The 21142-nt window shown below is 40.0% G+C and overlaps 1 protein-coding gene across 1 annotated transcript in view; it reads right to left on the bottom strand.

Moving 5' to 3' along the window:
- The window catches only part of dip2ba (DIP2 acetate--CoA ligase B (putative)a), a 68001-nt gene that overhangs the window by 20953 nt on the left and 25906 nt on the right, over positions 1-21142 (bottom strand). The window contains exons 9-26 of the mRNA XM_088404426.1: positions 17133-17224; positions 16952-17062; positions 15596-15719; positions 15286-15395; positions 15065-15167; positions 14535-14599; positions 14355-14448; positions 14158-14277; positions 13964-14078; positions 12936-13075; positions 12698-12834; positions 10863-10943; positions 10539-10666; positions 10356-10470; positions 9363-9564; positions 8524-8636; positions 6454-6534; positions 3892-4015 (exon numbers count right to left, since the gene is read on the bottom strand). Coding sequence (XP_088260552.1) covers positions 3892-4015; positions 6454-6534; positions 8524-8636; positions 9363-9564; positions 10356-10470; positions 10539-10666; positions 10863-10943; positions 12698-12834; positions 12936-13075; positions 13964-14078; positions 14158-14277; positions 14355-14448; positions 14535-14599; positions 15065-15167; positions 15286-15395; positions 15596-15719; positions 16952-17062; positions 17133-17224 — 2055 coding nt within the window. The remainder of the gene's footprint in view (positions 1-3891; positions 4016-6453; positions 6535-8523; positions 8637-9362; positions 9565-10355; positions 10471-10538; positions 10667-10862; positions 10944-12697; positions 12835-12935; positions 13076-13963; positions 14079-14157; positions 14278-14354; positions 14449-14534; positions 14600-15064; positions 15168-15285; positions 15396-15595; positions 15720-16951; positions 17063-17132; positions 17225-21142) is intronic.

Here is a 21142-nt window from a genome sequence, read left to right as displayed (position 1 = left end):
CACAGGGGAAGAAGCATATAGACAATGATCAACCAAATACAGTGGTGCTTCTACTTATGAAATCAATTTGTCCCGGAAGTAATTTCCTTATGTGAATCTTTCATTACAAGAGGCACTTTTTACATGTAAATAGCCTGTTCAAAGCCCCCAAAAATGCTCCTAAACCCTTTGAATGAATATTATTAAATTGTAAAAATGCATGAAAAAAAATGCAACAAAGACATATTGGAATTATATTAGTGCATAATAATCAAAATATGTCAAGAGGAATAAAAAACACACCTAAACCCTTTAAATTAATCATATTAATTGCAGCAGTTGACAACAGGAATGCAGTTTACGTGTTTGCCTTGAGATGGTGCTGATGAGTTGATGGGTGAGGAGAGAGACACCGTTTTAGGACGTTTCATTTCATTTAATTTGTACCTTTTATTTTACATTTCCAATGATCCAGGAATCATTTACAAGTCAACAGGAGCAATAATATTTCTTTTTGGGATTATTTTGGGCATGTAAATTTACTTAAGTTTAGTTTGGGGTCATGCGAAGTGCTACCTGTGTGATGTCATTGCTAAAGTACTAACGACGCCCTAACAACGCGAACATCAGACGCGACAGCCCAAAGTGGTATGTTACATATGTGCTTTTATGTGAATATGTACAATGTTATCCATAAGTAATTTTATGTTTGTTAGTTCTAATGTACGGTGGAAATTGTTGGTCGGAAGTGTGAATAAAATGAGTAAAGATGAAAAGTGGAAGACTCACATAAACATCAATGCAAAAAAACTTGTCTCATTTGTGGGCAAGCCGGCATATTAATAAATTACAAAAATGCATCACAAATTGGAACATGTACGGTAGACATCAAGAGTTGCGATAATGCATTACATTACAGTCATGTTGACGTGACCGCTGGTGTCATGTGTTTTATATTATATGCCAACAATGTTGCCTTTTGTATCTTGAATTTTATCTTGGTACTAGACAATATTTTTCCGCAGAGGCATTTCGTAAACTGAATTTTTTGTAGCAAGAGGCGTTCAAAAGTAGAATTACCACTGTATATAGTCTAATTAGATAATATATGTACTGCCAGTACAGTGAACATAACACAATACATTAGTTTTCATAATCTGAAATTCTTGTGTTTAAACAAAACAACGCACAGAGAATGACAGCACACATAACATCCACCTTTAAGACTCACTGCTGGGGCTGAGAGGGGAAACACGCTAATCATCTGTTTCTCAACCTGTAGCTAAGATTCAACAAAGGTAGAATACAGCTTTATTTCCTCAAACTTTTTTGCCTCGAGATCTACTTTTCCGGCAGCCCACCTCCCAGGGGCGAATGAGTAGGACAATCTCGAATTCTGAATTTTTCTGTACTACAAATACAGCTCAACAGCAAAACATAATACATTCTTGTGTCCTATTTGCGTTTCACAAAACATTGCTTAGTGACATCACAGTTTAGTAAACACCATATGAATGAAAATACACATCTGGGCTGTGTCACTCACGTATGCAGACTAATCCAACTGCACCGAGAGACTCGCACAGCTTCCGTAGGCTTGCAGTTATTATCACGTCTTCTTTAGGGCGGGAAAGAGTCAAATGACCCAGGCAGGATAGACACATTTACCAGGCAGTAAATTTTGTGTAGCAACCATTCCTTTTCTCATCAGTGTGGAATTGAAGCTCCCTTAGAGATAGGGTGAGAAGCTCGGTCATCCGGGAGGGACTCAGTGTCAAGCCGCTGCCCCTACGCGTTGAGAGGAGCCAGTTGAGGTGGCTCGGGCATCCGGTTTGGATGCCTTCCGGACGCCTCCCTCGGGAGGTGTTAGGGGCACATCCCACTGGGAGGAGGCCCCGGGGTCGACCCAGGACACGCTGGAGAGACGTCTCTCGGCTGGCCTGGGAATGCCGGGGGATCCTCCCGGAGGAGCTGGACGAAGTGGTCGGGTCACGGGGGCAGCGGCTTGAGCAGGAAAGCCCAGACTTCCCTCTCCCCGGCCACTTCGTCTAGCTCCTCCGGGAGGCATCTCAACTCCTAACCCCATGGCCAAGACATCTCAACTGGCTTCTCTCAATGAAGAGGAGCAGCTGCTCGGTTCTGAGTCCTTCCCAGAAGGCCACGCTCCTCATCCTTTATCAAAAAGAGGGAATTGTCTGAATTCAAATGATGCATACACCTAATGGGGACCACTCAGAAAGATTCCATCCATCCGTTTATCCGTTCGTTCATCCATCCACCCATCTGTTCATCAATCATATGCTGGACTGTCTCTTCAAGGCCGCTTCCCCCTCTGGGCACAAAAGAGGGCTGTGCAGATTCACTCTCAGTCAGGAACACAGCAGTGCAAGGATTAGCGCATAGATTTGAACTATTTTATGAAATAGTTTAATTCCATATTCCTTTTAAAATAATATCGATATAACTTTTATACAAACGTAATTGCTCAACCTGAGTCCCTCACCATAGCGGGGAGTACTAACACCACACTTGTGTCATATCACACAAAGACACCATGATTAACTAGCAATTCGTTAGCATCCTTAATCAATGATTGAAGTTTTTTTTTTTTTTTTTTTTTTTTTTTTAAACGGTGTGTAGTTGTAGATATGAGGTGACAATATAAATCAGTCGTAAGGACAAGTCAAGTTAGAAGCTACGCAACAACCGCTGTGTGGGACAGCTTAAACATAAACTCTTGTAAGCTTTGACATCTCTGCCTGAATGTGAATGAATGTGAATGAGGACTTTTATTTTTTTTATTTTTTAAAATAAATGATTTTAATTTGAACTATCCTTATGTTTATACACAGTATATACTGTATATATTTTAATATTCCATTATTATTGTTCTTCTTGGTTTGTTTTCAATGAGGCTGTTTCTTGTTTCACTTCATCTGTACATCTGCCGGTAATTGATAATTTTGAGCAAAAATATCTCGGTATCGCGGTATTAAAATTACAGCTCTAAACTAGAATTTTTAAATCATTTTTGTTACTATAAAAAGTCATTTTTAAACAAAATACCGGTACATAATACAGCATTTGTTGGAAATAAAATCAAAACAAAACTTTAGCAAAACAGTTTTGCTCACCAATAGTCAAATACATTAATTCTTTCTGATTGAACACACCCAATTTAAACTTAATAAAAATATAAGTATAACTATAAAGCACACCAATATTAAAAACAGGACGAATTTGAATCAAACCACCAGAGTGATGATGGTTTATTTCACATCAATCATTTAACTACTTTGTGTATGAATTAATAGTAGAATGTGGATTCCTTTTCGAAAAACTTCCCAGACATCTGACTTTGACTTTGCTCTGACTTTGAAAGAGGTTGATTGGTTCACATTGTTACCCACAAACTCACTCGATAGACTGCTCGCGTCTTTGCTCGAGCGATATTACATAAAACGCTCTGTGAAAGTAGTGTACGATAACATGTGAGCCATGTTACACGCGGTAGTTCGCAGTAGCAAACTTATCGTGGTACTTAAGCCGACAAACCAGGAAGTAGACTATGTAATTGGCTGCCGCACCAGAAAAGGTCTCACGTGTGATACTCAATGAGCGCTGCACACTGCTGTTGCCCGTTAAGGCAGATGGCGTGGGAGAAATAAAAGATTTACCAGTTTTGAGAGATTAGGATGGTTTGAAATAACTTTTGAAATCACAATATATGGCCAATCCGGTTATAGGCACCTGAATAGTTCTCACCCATCCCTAATTTTATGAATCTTACAATAATGCTTACCTTCAACAAATTGGTAAGAACACAGTCCAAACGAGCAACTGCTTCAAAGTTACCGCTCCAACATGGAAACTCAACAGTGGCTTGTTTACATTTATTTGAAGCATGTTCACCTGGGGGATAAAGCAGCACCACATTGTCTCCAGTGTTGAGGCCTCCTCGCTCGATGAGGGTGGCTGTGATTTTTTCAGCCCGCTTGTGGAGCTGAGCGCAGGTGGCAGTGCAAACCGCCACCCCCTGCAACCAAAATAAAAGAGTGCATAATCAACCACCATCTGGCATAATAGTAACATTTACAACAATACATACAGTATGTGTGTATGTTTGCATGTATGTATGTATATAAGGACAGGTTTTTATATATATACAGTAGGCCCCCGGCTTACGAGCACCCTGATTTACGAACAATTCGCCTTACGAGCGCGGATCAGGGAGATTTTTGTCCTCCGCTTACGAACAAACCTCTCGCCTTACGAGCAATTCGACATGCCGGCCATTGAGTATGTAGAAATGTTCTCGTTTAATTGCGTCAATAAAATCAACAGTAGCGACATCATCAATCATCAGTAGATACTTGTGGCAGTAACGTGAACGCTATTGGTCTTACAACGTCACACTGACTGTCTCACTCACGGTGTCTAAATATATTACCATTTAAGTGTAGTGTTTGTACAGCTAAAGGGAAAAACAGCTGACATGAAATTAAATGTGCCGATTGCAGGACAAAGAATTGTCATTGGTTTAAATGTGTGTTTTTTTTAAATTAATTGTCAATACATTCCAACCGTTTAAAAAAAAAGTGCGAATAATTATCAGTCAGTCACGGAGATGCGAATATGCTATTGGTCGATTAAGGTCACCCGGTCTCACTCACGGAGATGCTATTGGCCGGCGTCACACGTCAATCACAGAAATGCCGATATGCTATTGGCCGAACGCCTTTATCTAGCTTGAAGGGACAGGATGGAAGGAAGCAGAGAAAATTAGTGAAAAACGGAATGTTGTGAAGACTTTGCAAACTTTATCTGTTAGACATAGCTTCTAAAATTACTAGCAGCGGTAAAGAAAGAAATAAGAGGATGATGTTTTAGTATCTGCGTGATTTGCACCCTGACTGAAAGAGTTACTGTAACACTGTAAGACCAATAGCATATCGATCGCCGTGTTAACTTTGAGCGTTGGACTCTGCCCCCTATGCTTACACCCAGCTCAAGTCTCATCGTTTCAAAGGTAAAAGCTTTTTATCCAATGTATTTATTATATAATGCAAGTGTACAGCAGATTATGTCACTCAATTTTAATATATGTATACAGTGTGTCGTTTTTACCTAAGGCTTCTGCGCGCGATGCACGCATTCACGAATTAACATGGGTTTGGATTGCCCGCTATACGAGCAATTCGAGACACGAGCGTAGCCGCTGAACGGATTAAGTTCGTAACCCGGGGGCCCACTGTATGTATATATATATATATATATATATATATATATATATATATATATATATATATATATATATATATATATATATATATACAGTCGGCCCCCGGCTTACGAGCACCCTGATTTACGAACAATTCGCCTTACGAGCGAAGATCAGGGAGATTTTAGTCCTCCGCTTATGAACAAACCTCTCGCCATACGAGCATTCCGACCTCCCAGCCAGTGGATATGTAGAAATGTTCTCGCTTAACTGCGTCAATAAATTCAACAGTTGCGTCATCTAAAATAATCAATAGAGAATAGTGGCGTTAACGTGAACGCTATTGGTCTTACAACGTCACACTGACTGTCTCACTCACGGTGTGTAAATATAATTACCATTTAAGTGTAGTGTTTGTACAGCTAAAGGGAAAAACAGCTGACATGAAATTAAATGTGCCGATTGCAGGACAAAGAATTGTCATTGGTTTAAATGTGTGTTTTTTTTTAATTTAATTGTCAATACATTCCAACCGTTTAAAAAAAAAAGTGCGAATAATTATCAGTCAGTCAAGGAGACGCCAATATGCTATTGGTCGATTAAGGTCACCCGGTCTCACTCACGGAGATGCTATTGGCCGGCGTCACACGTCAATCACAGAAGTGCCGATATGCTATTGGCCGAACGCCTTTATCTAGCTTGATGGCACAGCTGTTTGGGATGGAAGGAAGTAGAGAAAACCCTGACTGAAAAAGTTACTGTGACACTGTAAGACCAATAGCATATCTTCTTTACCGTGTTAACTTCTGCTTAACTCAGCTCAAGTCACGTCTTTCCAATGGTAAAAGTCATTTTCCTTTGTATTAATTAATTAATGCAAGTATACACTAGTTTATGTCACTTAATGTCATTATATGTATACAACGTGAAGTTTTCCCTGAGGCTCCTGCGCGCGTTGCACGCATTCAAGAATTAACATGGGTTTGGATTGCCCGCTATACGAGCAATTCGAGATACGGGCGTGGCCGCTGAACGGATTAAGTTCGTAACCCGGGGGCCCACTGTGTGTATATATATATATATATATATATATATATATATATATATATATATATATATATATATATATATATATATATATATAATATATATATATATATATATATATATATATATATATATATATATTATATAGTTTTTTTCATTTGTTTATGAAAGAAAATGAAAAGTACAATGAAATTGTTTTCTATAACCTTTGCATTCAGCAGCACATAGAGAATATGGTCCGGGTCAGTCTGGGCTCTCGATTGGAGTGTGTCAGATAAGAACTGGTGCTGAAAGGTAGAGGAATAAGAGGAATACACTTTTATACTGATGGATTATTGATACATTAAAGGGCATTTAAAAAGACGGACACATCAAATGAAAGCAACACTGTAAACATCACAGTCATTTGTAATGGATGTTATTGAATGCTTGCTTTAGAGGCTCACGCAGATAACAAGAGTGTAGCAGTGAGCAGAGCTGGTGTTTCGCCAGATCATGCTGGGACCATCTGCACTTGCTAACAAGCCATATACAGCGGGCTTTGGAAAATGGTCAAGGATACTTAAAAATGTGTTGAAAAAAGATGTGTGTGGCGCACATCCATTACCCAGCTCTCATTTCGCATTTTTGACATAATCAGCTCGATCAACACTTTGAATCTACCTGAGCACTTCATGTAATGTAATTGTCTGTGTGTGTATATATGTATATAGCATGGAGTATACATATATATACACATATACATTCATTTAGTGAACATAAAAACACATTGCACCTAATTCATATATACAATCATAAATGCATAAACAAAATCATATATACCTTGTACTGTATATAAAATTTACACATCACAAATTTACCCAAAATGTTGTACATTCTCTTATTCAATTTAGATAGATAGATGGATAGATAGATACTTTATTCATCCCCGTAGGGAAATTCACATTTCCAGCAGTATCCTCAAGTCGAGATATAAAATATGAGAAATAAAATACACAAAGATACACATGTAAACATTTAAACATATATATTTTCTAATAATATATTTTTAAAACTGTTTTTGAGCACAGCCATTGATTCATATCATTTCAGTTCTACTTCATAGTTGTTCCATAAACTGAAACCTCAAGCAGATACACACATTTGCTTGCTGGTGGCAAGCAAAAAATAATAAATAAATAAATAAATAAATAAATAAATAAATACAAAAACAACAGATAAGAAGCACTGGACAACAAGCCGCAGGGCTCAAATCATGAGGAAAAAGTTGCGGCTTATAGTCCAAAAAATACAGTATATAAAAGTTGGGGCTGCACAATTGGCTGCGATATTGGCTGCCACGATTAATTAAGCTGATCTCCTGCGATATTAACAATTAAAATGCCGACTACATGTTAGATCAAGCACTTTGTCATCCTACCACCAGGGGGCAGCGTTTGCCAGAAGTTTGCATGACAATTGTTTCTGCTTTTCTCACCCTAATATATTATTTACCAGTGTGAAATGTCATTTCTCACCTGATTCCTATTATATACCGTGCTAGCTGTCAATTGAGACCCATTTTGAAAAATCAGATTAAAAAAAAATGGAATAAGTTCACTTTCAAATGAAAATGACATTTTGACTGCTAATTGATTCAAATTTGCTTAAAAGTAAATAAGGTGCTTAGTTCTGAGTAGGTTTCATTTTTTTTCATTGGTTTGCACTCAGCAATTAAGTTAGCTGTGTTGCCCTGTGTGTTTTTGCCATATTTTTTATTTACTTTATTTGTTTTAGTTTATTATTATTATTTGTGAGTATCAAGCCTTGAAGCCTTGTTAATAAAGCAACCAATTCAACCAATTTAATATATTTTTAAAAATGTAATAATTATAAGATTTATCCAAGTAGATCCATGTAATTCACACCATCATTACAGATCTTGATTATTTATTCACTGTTTGGCAGAAACCTGTTAGAGGAAAATTGACCCAGTTATGAGGAAGCTTGCAATTTGCAATATTTATTTTGTAGACTTCAATATGGCTGAAAAAGAACAAATACATATACTTGTTGTCAAATTGAATCTGTTGGTGAATAAAAAGGGCACTTATGCTTGGCTTAAATGATATTTTTGTTTGTTTTGTTTCTGCAAACACATTTGTTGTAAAATACATTAGAAGAGTACCCTGAAAAAAATGCACGTTGAATCGTAATCACAGAAGGATAGTCACAATAAGATTATTTTCCAAAATAATTGAGCTCTAGTATATATGTAATAGTGAAATGTGCGGTACCTTTCGACAGAAATCCTGGTCCTCCACGACACCCAATTCTCTGCCTGTAGCCTGGGCAATACGCTTTCCTGCCACTAGGTTGCCCACCAGCATACACGCTGGACCAACGTCAACTGGACAAATCAGAAGGCCTACCGTCATTTTAAGCAATGCCAAATCATTCATTCAAGAGTGGGCTCAACAGGGCTCAACAATGCAACCAATTTGCTCACAAATGTGGACAACGTTTTGGTGTGAATAGGTAAAAAAACAGGGTTAGGCCTTGTCCACACATAACTGGTGTGATTTAAACCTGCAGATTCAGATTCAGAAAAAAAAATCCAATGTGATACTCCCCAAAGGCTCAAAAATCTAAGAAACAAAAGTCCTTTGGTAAGCTCTAGGTCTTTTGTTAAGTTTTGGATATAAATAAAATGTCAGCAGACTGTTAGAAAATAATTTCAACGTTTTTCATGTTCAAAATGATTTTTTTTTTAAAATCAAAAGCGTTTCCACTTTATTTTATGGTTTAGAACAAACAAAAATATTTGATATTGAGCTCTCTGGTATTGTTACTACTTAATAGTGATGTTTAAGGTTTTTGTGGTGATAATGTTTCCTTTTTGGGGGGCTCCATCGAAGAATAACTGACCGGCTTTGTCTTGTTGCAAACAAAATTCTTGTTGTGCCAAATTATTTTCTAAGTAAATCATGGACGGAATGCTAAAAATTGGTCATGCTATAATTGCCCCAAAAAAGGTGCTGCCAAACCATGTGCTGGTGCGGCAAAGGTAAATGGCTGATGACGCCAGTGCTATCACAGAAAAAAATAGTGTAAAGCGCTGATTCAATACACTCACCAGGCTGTTTCTGCCGAGGTTTGGGCATATTAGTGACACATGTGTGTGGGCACATGAGGATATTGCAGGGGTGCAGATTTCCCTCCAGGAAGTTCTGCTTGGTTTCGCAGATATGAATGCCGCCAAGAGGCGTCTTTGGGAGAGTGTTGGCAGGGACCAGTGCAAGGCAGTATAACCCCACCTGGTGGATACTGTCAATGGCCTGTGGGAAAAATGAGCATTTGGTTAACTTTTCCCCACCGCAATTCTGAGCATTAATGCTGAAAACTCAATGTTTCCATCACAAGCAACATATCAACCACATGGCATCGAGCGATTGCATGGTTAAATAGTTGCTAGTGCAAAAAGCTATTATAACACTTGATAGCTGCACTCTGAGCTCCTTCTTAAGAAACCCCCAATACCAACTTCACAGAAGATCTGAAAGTTTCACAAAAGACAAGCTCAACACAGTCCAAAAAAGTCGACAGCAGTTGACCAAAAACAAGAAGTAGAAACCTACTAAATAAAATATGGAAAAACACTACAGTGAGATGGAGATTTTCTTAACTGACCATCATTTCAGAAAAGTGTTGTACTTTGTGATTTTATTTTACTTTGTATTTTTGGACTCTTTTCCACGCTTGTCGTGCGCCCTTGGTTAAATAAACTCTTTTTGTGTGTCTCGTTGCATCTGGTTGGGGTCCTCCACCCATTCCGTGTCTGGGGTTATTCATGACAACTGAACGTCTAATTAATCAGATTAGATGAGGTCTAATATTAGACATTATTTAATACATTTATATTGCATTTTGTTTTGTGCGCAGCATAGATTTTCTTGTGCGCCGAGAATGTGCGAGCATTGCGCAATTGCGCACGCGCACAGCTTAGAGGGAACACTGGTCATCAGCTTGGGAGCAGAACTCGTTCCTAACCTGAGGACCACGTGTCTTGGGATGTCTAGTGTACCTAAAGTTTGTTGCCGCACCAAACTTGCGAGACACCAGCACACACCTGTAGAACTCGACTCATCCACTGGAAGCTGTCCTCCTCACTGGCATCAGGTCTTTGCTCCGCCACAATCACAATCCTCTCGTCATAAAAAACAGTCACTGAAAACACGGCAATCCTGGAGAAGAGGGATGAAAACAAATTATACAGTAAAACAGATCTCATATCATTCAAACGGTGTCTCACCTGCCCCTGTAAACTGTTTTCACAGGCTCCACTGCGAGAGCTGTGGCTACCAAGTCATCAGCACTGTGGCGTCGTCGACTAACCATCAGCAGCCCCTCAATCTTGCCCACAACAAATACCAAGCTGCCCTGTGAGGACAGGAGGAGAATGTAAGTAGTACAAAATATTATGTACAGTATATATACAGTGTGTGTGTGTGTGTGTGTATGTATATATATATATATATATATATATATATATATATATATATATATATATATATATATATATATATATATATATATATATATATATATATATATATTTTTTATGCATGGGACTTACTGGGCCAACAAATCCAAGCAAACCAGTTCGGGCAAAGGGAACTTCTCCTAGAGGTGCACCCGACTGATTGACGGGGATCACCTAAAGAAGCAAAACATTAGGTAGTTGTGAATGACGCTGTACTTATTGGGGCACAGTATAGGATACTGTACATCCAAAATGTCCAGTTTGGCAGTATTGGACATGTACTGCTCCTCTGGTGAACACAACGGCTAATTAGAGATGAAAGCAAATTGTTTTAAGGAACACACCATTAATTTGGCGGTGAGCCTTATTTTGTGGCGTTATTACACTAATTCCCTAAATACCCTCATGAAGGCCAAAAGGGAGGGGTGCGTCCTATAGAACGTAACTTAAAAATGACTTTTTTTTTTCCCGACACCATTCGTGGATGATTGATCTGTGAGCCACATAAGCGGAGTTTTGATGCGCAAATGTGCATTTTTATATGGGCCGGATCCTTACTTACACTAATTGCCATAACGGGACGAGCTGGAGGGCGGATGCCAGTTGGCTGTTAGCAACAGGTGCCTGTTGCAGCTAACAGTAGCTAGTGTTAGCTGAGGTTGTTACAGCATTATTTTCAACAAAAGAAGCGAGCAGACATTACTAACATCCGAGTCCATCCTTGTTAACACACAGAAAATTACTAATACTGAGAGGATCATGTAAAAGTTATGACGTCTCCAGCTGATTCAAGGAAGAGAGCACTGGTTAGAGAACACGGAAAGGTATTCCGTATGACTTGTTTATTAATTGCAGACTTTTGGCATATACGTACACACAATCAATAATAATATTGGTTAAACATGGATGCTGCACAACTTCGGGTATTTATGGCAAAATGAACTCGAACCGCATTGCAAGGAAAAGGAACCAACTGCTTCGAGCGCATTCAACATTACACTGACCGCTCGCATTGTGGAAAATCTGAAACACACTTAACACGCAGCAAATAAATGTACAGCTACGAACACAAGAAAATGTTAAGAGCTTGAAAAAGGATGAGATTTATTCTGTTTTGCTTTAGTTTGACATTGTTGCCAAAGGGTTGGTGCGTCTTATCGATGGTAACGTAGAAAATTGAGAATTTCACCCCCAAAAATGGGAAGTCTGGTTGGAAAGACCACTTAAACCTGAGCAAAATGCCACCACTCTTAAACGTATGCAGAGGAAAAAAATAGTATTTGCCTTGTGGAAGTGGTCATGCGAAAGCTGGTAATATTTAAAGATGGTATCTCTGGCTGAGAGTACAATATTCAAGTTCAGTGTTTGGTGCTGCATTCACTCAGCAGCAGTGGTGGCCCGCCAATCCTAAATCATTGCCAGTGCCGCTAGGGCTGCGCATTTAGGACCAAAATCGCAAAAGTAGTGTGGCTATGCAGCAGCATGGACTTCACAGATGTTAAGTGCAAGTCTGTGCACTGCAGCAGAAAACAAGCTGTGTTGTGCAGATCTTCTCCTTTATGGTGACAAATAAAGTACCCTACTAAGTTAGCACAAGGCAAACGAGGGGTCGCTTAGCATGCTAATCGCTAAATGTGAAATGCAGAGTAAGGAAATAACCAAAATAAGTGCTTTGTTGTACAGTAGACTTTCCACAGAAGTCTGCCGTTGGGTCAGTGAGCCAACAGCTTTGAAGAAAAAATTGGGGTATGATGTAAAGAAGACCATTTTCATATCGGACGTATTCATATGGTAATTACGGTAATGGGTGGGTCTGCGCCATACTGTTGACAATGCACCGCACATTGAATAAAGATGAACAAAGTTTTGTCCACCAAAAATATTTCGTATTTTTGGAGGACAAAAAGAAAAGTTGGATTTTCACAGACCTCAAAAGTGTTCTTGGTGACCCCAGGAAGACCATAGTACATGGTGCCTCCTGCTCGGGAGCTGATCACAATTTCTCCTATCTCATCCGTTTTGCACAGCTGAGGAGAGCCATCCGGTTTCACGATGCACATCAGAGCTGAAACGCACACGTGGTCAGAACTCCAAGTCTGGACGCATTACTGTTTTCTGTTTGGATGCTGCAGTGGTTAGCAAATGCGGCTGCAGCCGGCAACAAACCTCCAGGCATAATGTGGCCGACGTCTTGAACAGTGAGAGCCGAATTCTTGTCCTCAGTGTTCACTCTGATCACGCCGTGGCTCAGCCCGCCCATGGAGAGGATGGCCCTGGCTGGCAGGGGAGCCCCTCGTGCGCCGGGTCTGCAGCGGATTGCAGAGATTAGATCGTGTGACAGGTCGAAGTAATTTCGTTCTGAGGGCATTGAGTTGATCACAACTGGACAATTGTGGTTATGTTAGAAGACATTTTGCCACTCATCAGGCTAATTAGGTCGGGCTTCCCCACCAATACAACACGGGTGGGAACGGATGTGACGTCAAGTCGTTGACAGGGCCATTCCTTGCCCCACCGAGTGGGTAAACTAGATCATTGTTGTCATTGCTAAAATTGAGTATTCTAAACAAAGTCATGAGGAAATGGGCCAACCTGGATATTTAATTGAGGCAGAAAGATCTTCTGATCCAGAATCCAATGAAAATGGCAATACTGATTTGTCAGACGAAGAAATATTCACTCAGGGGCTATCTAGCTCTTTGCGTTGCCCATTGTGGAAATTGGAATGAACTCCCACTAAACATTTGATAAGTCCCCTTTCCGCCCATGATTAAAACTCATTTTCAAACATACTGTATTTGCATTCATTGCCTTTTGACTCAGCATGAGACTGTAAATTGACGTAATTTGTTTTCTTTGTTTTTGGTGTGGGATGACAAATGTTTGCTCCATGTGCAACACTGTACGCAGTGGTGGTTATACAGAGCTCTATAAAAAAAACTTGAGATGATTCTTATTGTACAGTGACAGACTGTGCTCAATTGAGTAATATTGTTTCCTGGTTCTAAGCCAAGGATCATGGCTCTCTGAATGCTTTTATCACTCAGACTCTTTAAAAAACAAAACGAAACAAAAAATCAAAAACAAAAACAAAGCAATCAGATTGGCTCCATTTTCATACACACTGTTATGGTGGAAAGTGTGCAACAACATGCCTTTTCCCCTCCATTGGGAGAATACAAATCAATTTGTACCTGCGAATGGCCACTGTCAAGGCCTCTGGCGAGGTGGCACATGGACAGATGACCTCAGGCTTTAGACCGTGAGACTGGAACACATTCAGGAAGGCATCGCATGATGACACAGACCCTAAGTGCACACAAATGTAAATACATTAATATGACTAAACAAAAACAACACGTTGTTAGAAAATGGGATGTGAACTCACATGGATTTGCTCCATCAGCTACTATAAGCATTCGGATGGAGGATAGGTTTGTGTCCCTCTGATCTTTGTGGGCCATCATTGCCCAATGAAGATCACGGCACTTCACCAAGGCCACACGAGCTGTGTAATGACAAGTGTCATTATGCGCACTGACAAATGATAGACAACCTTGCTAATAAAGATTGATAAAGGCAAACCTTTGTGAATATGCACCCTCTGCACCCAGGACATGGGACAGGCTTTCATGACGGAATACGGCACACTAATGGTATGAATCCTATTCATGACACTCTGTAAGAAGCATGCACAAGTCGTCAATAATGGGAATTCCCACCGATCTATTGGCTACAGAGGACAAATGGCACCACTAAACCTACCGTTAAGACACCATGCCACAAGCCCATGTCCTTTTTGCAGTCTAACACGTTGACCAGAGTCTCACCTGAAATGAAAAGCAGTCACACATTAGCGAATGGGAGAGACAAACAATGAGAGCCAAAGTTGTGACTAATGCCGCATGATGCCCAAATCGGCAACAAAGAACAAAATGATTATCGAGCTAGCCAAAGCCCTTGCTATATCTCGGTTCACATGCAGTGGCTATATGATGTTGTGGAAGTTCTCATTTTAAATTCCATTTACTAAATCCTCAGATTTCATAAATAATACTTTTTTAAATGACTTACTGCACACTCACAGAGAAATATATATGTCATAATTTAGTGCAAACCAAAGAGGAAGGAGTCTAAAAAGACAATGTCCAAAGTTTGGGATCATTTCACACTTTACTGTATTGTACAATGTGCCAATTGTAAAGCACAAGTCGCTTGAGGTACACAGCTACATGGGCACAGATTAATGCCATGTTTAAATCCTTTTCCTAACTACGATGATGTTACATACTGACCTTCACAGTAGTTACAGGCCTGTGTCAGGGCTTGACAGTGAGTCAGCATGGAGATCTTAGAGACGGCCACACCCATCACAGTCCCCTCCTTACTGGCCTTGTACTGCAATGAATGAAAACACAAACAAACTTTTAGATAACCCTAAATAATGACCTGGTAGACATTTCAAAGATTTCAGAAGCTACCCGATAACAAAAACACATTTGACTTCAGTGAGTACCTCGATGTAGGCAGTGTCTGTGTTGGCGGTGGGAATGTGAGGCTGCCAGTCTTTGGAAGGTTTGGTCAGGTATTTGGTGTCCGTCACCACCCATTTCATTCTTGGCCATCCTGGGAAAAGTGAACGAGTTTTAGCTGACGCAAAAAGAGGACTTATGATGAGCAAAAATGAAACTAACTTTTTACTGGGCTGTCTCAGCCCCTACTATTCAAAGAGGCCACCCAAGCATATCACAACATTACATGTTTCCCATCAGGCACGATGCAAAACAAGTAGAACATATTGGCATAAAGCCTTCGGGCTGCCTGACCTTTGAACTGGATGATCTCTCCATTTGGTGTCTTGGGTAGACCTTTGAGGCACACTTCGCTAGTCAGTGCCAGACTAACACCACAGCTGCCCAAGAGGAAACCAATCTGCTGGCTTCCTGCATCCTAAGGAAAGAGACAACATTTATTTAGTAGAATAGATTATATTAATCTGCATAACTATAAAATCCATGAAAAGCAGGCCATGCCAGCCTGTCCCGGATTGCTGACGCTCTTTCGCAACATTTTTATAAACCGCAAAGTGGTCCTTGTAGTGTCTACCACACCTCCAATTGTGAAGTGAAACTGGGTCATAGGGAATCTTTCCCTCTACATACACACTGGCCACACTGATTAAAGGGGCCAATCTGCCTGATCAAACAACACCTGTCCCAAAAGTTAGTTTATGTAAAATGATTATAATTTAGCATAGACTGGGGCCTCGAGAAGATCTGTTGAGCAATTGATCATGGCTGAGCAGACACGGGCTCATTGACAGATCCAAGTCTGTTTTACCATGTTTTGTCATAATTACCGTATTTCTCAGAGTCCCAGTCGACCTCGCTTAATAGTTGACACCCCCCCCCCCCTTTTTTTTTCTTCAATTTGGGTGAATTTTACAAAATCACAAGTACTGTATAGCCCTCACTTTTGTGGTTACATAGATCATGGTTGTCCAATCAAAACACATGGTGTTAATAAAATGACAAAATTTCGGTACTTTTAAAGGCATTTCTATACCATATCTTGAGTAACTACTGCGGTTGTGGGGGCCAGGGGCTCCTGTCCAATTTGTTTGAAATGGAGGTCTACAGAGATGATTTGTTGATCATCTTACTTGGGATGCATAGATTGTTTGAAAATTAATATACAGTGATCCTCCCTACTACTACTACCCCCGCGAAGTCTGAAACCCGCGAAGTAGGGTATCAGCTCCTAGATGTCTATGTATGCCCCAATATAGCCGCAGTAACCATAAACAAACCTTTTTGGGGGGATTTTTTGCATATTTTATTTCCTTTCCCCTATTATTTAACATTACAATATCCTTATTAACATAAGGGGGGGGTTGGTGCCTGATCTTTACATTTACAATTGCCGATGATGAAGAAAGGGGTGTGGGGCTCTGACGACTGCCAGAGCAGCAAACAAATATAAGTTGCCCAACTTTGATAACAAGCACCATAATCTCCATTTTCCCCTCAGTATATAGGCCGGGGTATACAGTCACTTACTTGAATTAGACAGGGATGCACTCTCACAAGTGGTAAATTTTAAGAAAACTGTATAGTGCGTTTCATAAGTCTTACTCTTTGGCGTATTGTGATGATAGGATGTCATTGATCTCATTGTCTTACTTGTTTCGAAAGCGGTACTTCAATAGGCACAGGGATGACCTCAGCCAATAAACAGCCATAGAACGCAACCCAGAACATACTAGGGTCACTGTTTGGGTAAACCAGCGCCACCTAAGAGACAAAAGATAGTGAATTTCATTGTCGTTGTGTGTTGCAAGTGCCATGATTGTCATGCTCTTACTCGATCTCCAGGTTGTAGCACGGGTTCCGTCTTTGTGCCCAGTTTATTCAGTAGCGTGTAAGCCAGTTTCAGACTGCGACTCCACAGTTTGCCTATGAGGGAGAAATCGAAAGGTTTGATGAACAAAAAAAGCAGTCATATGACATGAGCCGTCAGCAATCCGCACTAGACCATATTTCAGCCAGGGGGAAAGGCTTTTTGCAACTCTTTGAATTATGATTAACATAAAGTAAGCAAATAGCTTCCAAAGCAGGAAAGAAGCTGATGGTGTCTAAGTACAGTACTTTATTTCTGAATATTTCAGAGTCGGGATAGAGATAGACAATAGATGGGTGATATATTACAGCCCGGGAAGCCACACACACTTTCTTGAGTGAAAGAATGTGTTCTGAAAAGCCTCCAATTGACGCTGCTCGGCTCGGGTGAAAAGGAACCATGCAATCAAATTTATTCATTTGCTGTGATGTATTATTCGGGTCAATCTTTGCTTCTGGAATAAAGTCCATCCTCATCATAATATTCAAAGTGGTATGCAGAAGAGGCAGAAGAGTTTGTAGTTGAATGAGTTACATATGGCATTAAAGTCAATGAAGCAGACACGGTGACACTTAGGACCTCATGAATCATCATCTCCTTGCAAAAACTTGAGGGGCATCATACAGCGAAAAGGCATTCAGAGGACTCAATTTGTTTGTGAGTGTTCTATCACTAATTGGACTCAGGATCAATAGTTGCGTAAAATAGTAGAGAGCAGAAGTGGACAGACGGACTCTCCCTCGGTCTATTATCGATTAACGTCTGTTTTGAAGATGGACGGACGAGTGATGTGAATGTTCCAAAAACATGGCAGAATTAGAATGTCGGAATGGGTGTGTTTCGTCCGTCATTGCAAACCGATGCTCCTGTTTTTGACCGAATGCCATTAAACTCTGAACTGGAAACACTTTGCGCAACTACTAGGAAGCAGAAGACTATGTGACTAGGTGAGATTATTGTATAGACCTAAAGTGAAAGATGTAGAATTAGATGTCAAGAGATTTTTTGTGTTATTTTGCTTTTGAAATATGATTTGCATAAAGACGTTGTTTGTCGATAGTTGAGCAGACCAATCCAGGATGCCTCGGAGATGAATGGCATTCAAGTGAGCAATGGGTGCGTCACAAAGTGACAAGCGCACTCTGATAAGACTCTTTGCCCGGAAGTGCAAGATGTAAATTTTTAAATATTCTAATAAAGGACATTATTTAGTAAATTCAATCTCTGCAAAACCTTCCTTTTTACTTCTAGTGCAGTGGTCACCAACACAGTGCCCGCAGACACCATGTCTCCCACAAGGACCAAATGAGTCGCCCGCGAGCGTGTTGTAAAATAGCGCAACTGGTGAGCTGTGTCAATAATAGATTTTTTTCTGCCGCTACTTTTTTTTGTGTAATCACACCTGCATTTGTATAGATTTGGTCTTGAAAAGCCTAAAAAATTAACAAATATCTTTAATATACGTAAAGTTAGGGTTAAGCCTTCCGAGTTCAAAGGTCAATATTCTCCCCATAACAACTTATGTGTTTGTGGAGAGTTAGATAGCAGGCAGTGGAGTTGCTGAGCAGAATGCAGTCTCCGACCCCAAAATATGGCAAAAAGAATACAGAAAACGCATCATTTCCAAAAGGAATAAGAGGAAGAATGCTTGTTTACTACTGTCAAAAGAAGCTGCTGTCATTTGCAGGGTAACGGTGCTGCTTTGCTGTCGCCACAATGTGAAGCGACACTTCACTTCGCATCATCAAAGTTATGCTAACTACCCATCTAGGTAATGTGATTGGCTTCTGCAGCCGAGGACGACTCACATATAAATACACAATGAGAGGAGGCTTGTGTTGCTCAGTGCAGTTGCCCGTTAAAGCAGAGGACGCGGGAGGGAAAATAACCTACTGGTTTTGGCAGATTTGGACTATTTTCAAAAATTGTGACTTTTAAACACGATTTCTTGTCAGTCCTATCATGTCATGGGCCAACAGTGTGTTGTGAAGGCCAGCTACAAAATCAACACACCGAATCAGTCATGGACGTCAAATCAATGGCTGTAGTAAGCTTTTATTTTGAAAGCGACTTTTGCATGAGGGGGTTGAAAAGCATTCAACTTTACTCTTTCGGCGATTCAGTTTTTATTGCCATCCCATCACGGCCATATCAGCATGCACACACCGTTATTAAAAAAGATCATATTCAGTCACTGATTAAAGACGCTGCAAAAGCACTAGTCAGGTACACTGTCATAATATGATATGGCACAAGACTCTAGGGCAGACATGTCCAAAGTCCGGCCCGGGGGCCAAATGCGGCTCGTGGTCAATTTCTATCCGGCCAGCAGCCTCCATCATAAAATCAATAACGTATGGAGAATTAATACATTGGGCAGCAGCGCTGTTACTTGCGTGTTCTAAATGCTGCTATCTATAGGCTCAATTAGGAACAGCAAATTAGTATATGAGTACTTGACTGTATGAGCCCCCAATTTTCTAAAATGGCGACAATCAACAAAAGAAGGAAAGTTGAGCTGCAGCGTGACGCAGTGAGCTGCGGTCAGCACCAGCAGCTTTATATCGCCAACTTTTACGGACAGCTGGATAAGGACAAGTTTCCGAGAGATTCCAGCATTTGGTAAGGAAATGCTAAGCTTGTTCGGTTCAACGTATTTGTGTGAGAAGACATTCTCGGTTATGAACTTAAAAAAGCGGCGTGTGAAGACACGGCTATCGGACTCTCACTTACAAGACATCTTGCGCATCCATTCTACTGCCTTAGAGCCACACCTGGCCTTTGTCCTGCACTCCAGATCTCAGTTTCACCCATCACACTCATGCGGACAAGTCATTTTTCATTTACGATAAGTCTGAAAACGTTTTTTTTTTTTTTTCACTCCAAGTTTTCACTCCAGAATAATAATTATTTCAAAATCCAATCAAAATTTATAGTTACTAATAATTTCATATTTTAAATGAGCCCTGCACTTGTTGATATGACGATTACTTGTTCATTTCTCTGTTATTGTGTTAAAAAATTCTATAAATATTACACTTCATATTTCAAATGTAATTTGCACCCAAGAGTACAATTACTTCTGTTCAACTGTTATAAAAAAGTCAATTGCAGTGTTAAAAAATGTGAAGTTCAGTCAATTATCAATTTCAATATTTAATGTCAATTCATTTTTGATATGCATGTTTCAAATTGCCCAAACAAATGCTTAAGATAGCTGAAATGAAAATAAAAAAAGCAAACGTTAAACACAGAATGGTTCGCTGAAATGTATTTAAATTAATTACTGTTATATGTAAAGAACGCCTGCCAAGGTTGGCCCCCCTACATTTTTAACACACCAAATCTGGCCCACTTTGCAAAAGTTTGGACACCCCTGTTCTAGGGGGTTAGCTGCTATTTACGTACTGCATTCAAATGCAGTCGGACATTTTAAAAGCCGCCAGGAAAAATATATTTATGAAAATATCAACGCATGATGGTTAAACCCTGCAAATATCTAAAGCAGTGGTTCTTAACCTCGGTTTGATCAAACCCATGGCGTTCGATGAGTCAGTTTGAGCGGCTTGACAGGTCAGGCAGGCCACACAGTGTGTGGGTGCGTGTGCTTCCATAAAAGCTTTTTCATACTGCATTTAGTTGTGAAAAATGAAGTTTTCTGATTACAGAGGGTTCAGTGGATGTGTTTTAGAAACTTAAGGTGTTCAATATCACCAACAAGGTTCAGAACTACTGAAACAATGTACACTTTCTATCAATCCATAAAAGCTGCCATATGAAATCAGTTTGGTATCTTACTTAAATACAATGTATGGTCCATCTAGTCCAGAGGTGGGCAAACTTCGGCCATGTTCATGTTCTGTTTTCCTTGTTAGTCTCGTTAGCGTAATTTGTCCCACCTGTCGTCCACGTGTTCCCCGGATTGTGATCCAACTTTGACCACTTTAAGATACTGTTGTACTGTATTTACAATC

This window comes from Hippichthys cyanospilos, chromosome 2 (genome assembly GCF_059441005.1).
Source record: "Hippichthys cyanospilos isolate Australia breed blue-spotted pipefish chromosome 2, RoL_Hcya_1.0, whole genome shotgun sequence".
Classification (NCBI taxonomy): Eukaryota; Metazoa; Chordata; class Actinopteri; order Syngnathiformes; family Syngnathidae; genus Hippichthys; species Hippichthys cyanospilos.
This window is presented reverse-complemented; position numbering and strand designations above follow the sequence as displayed.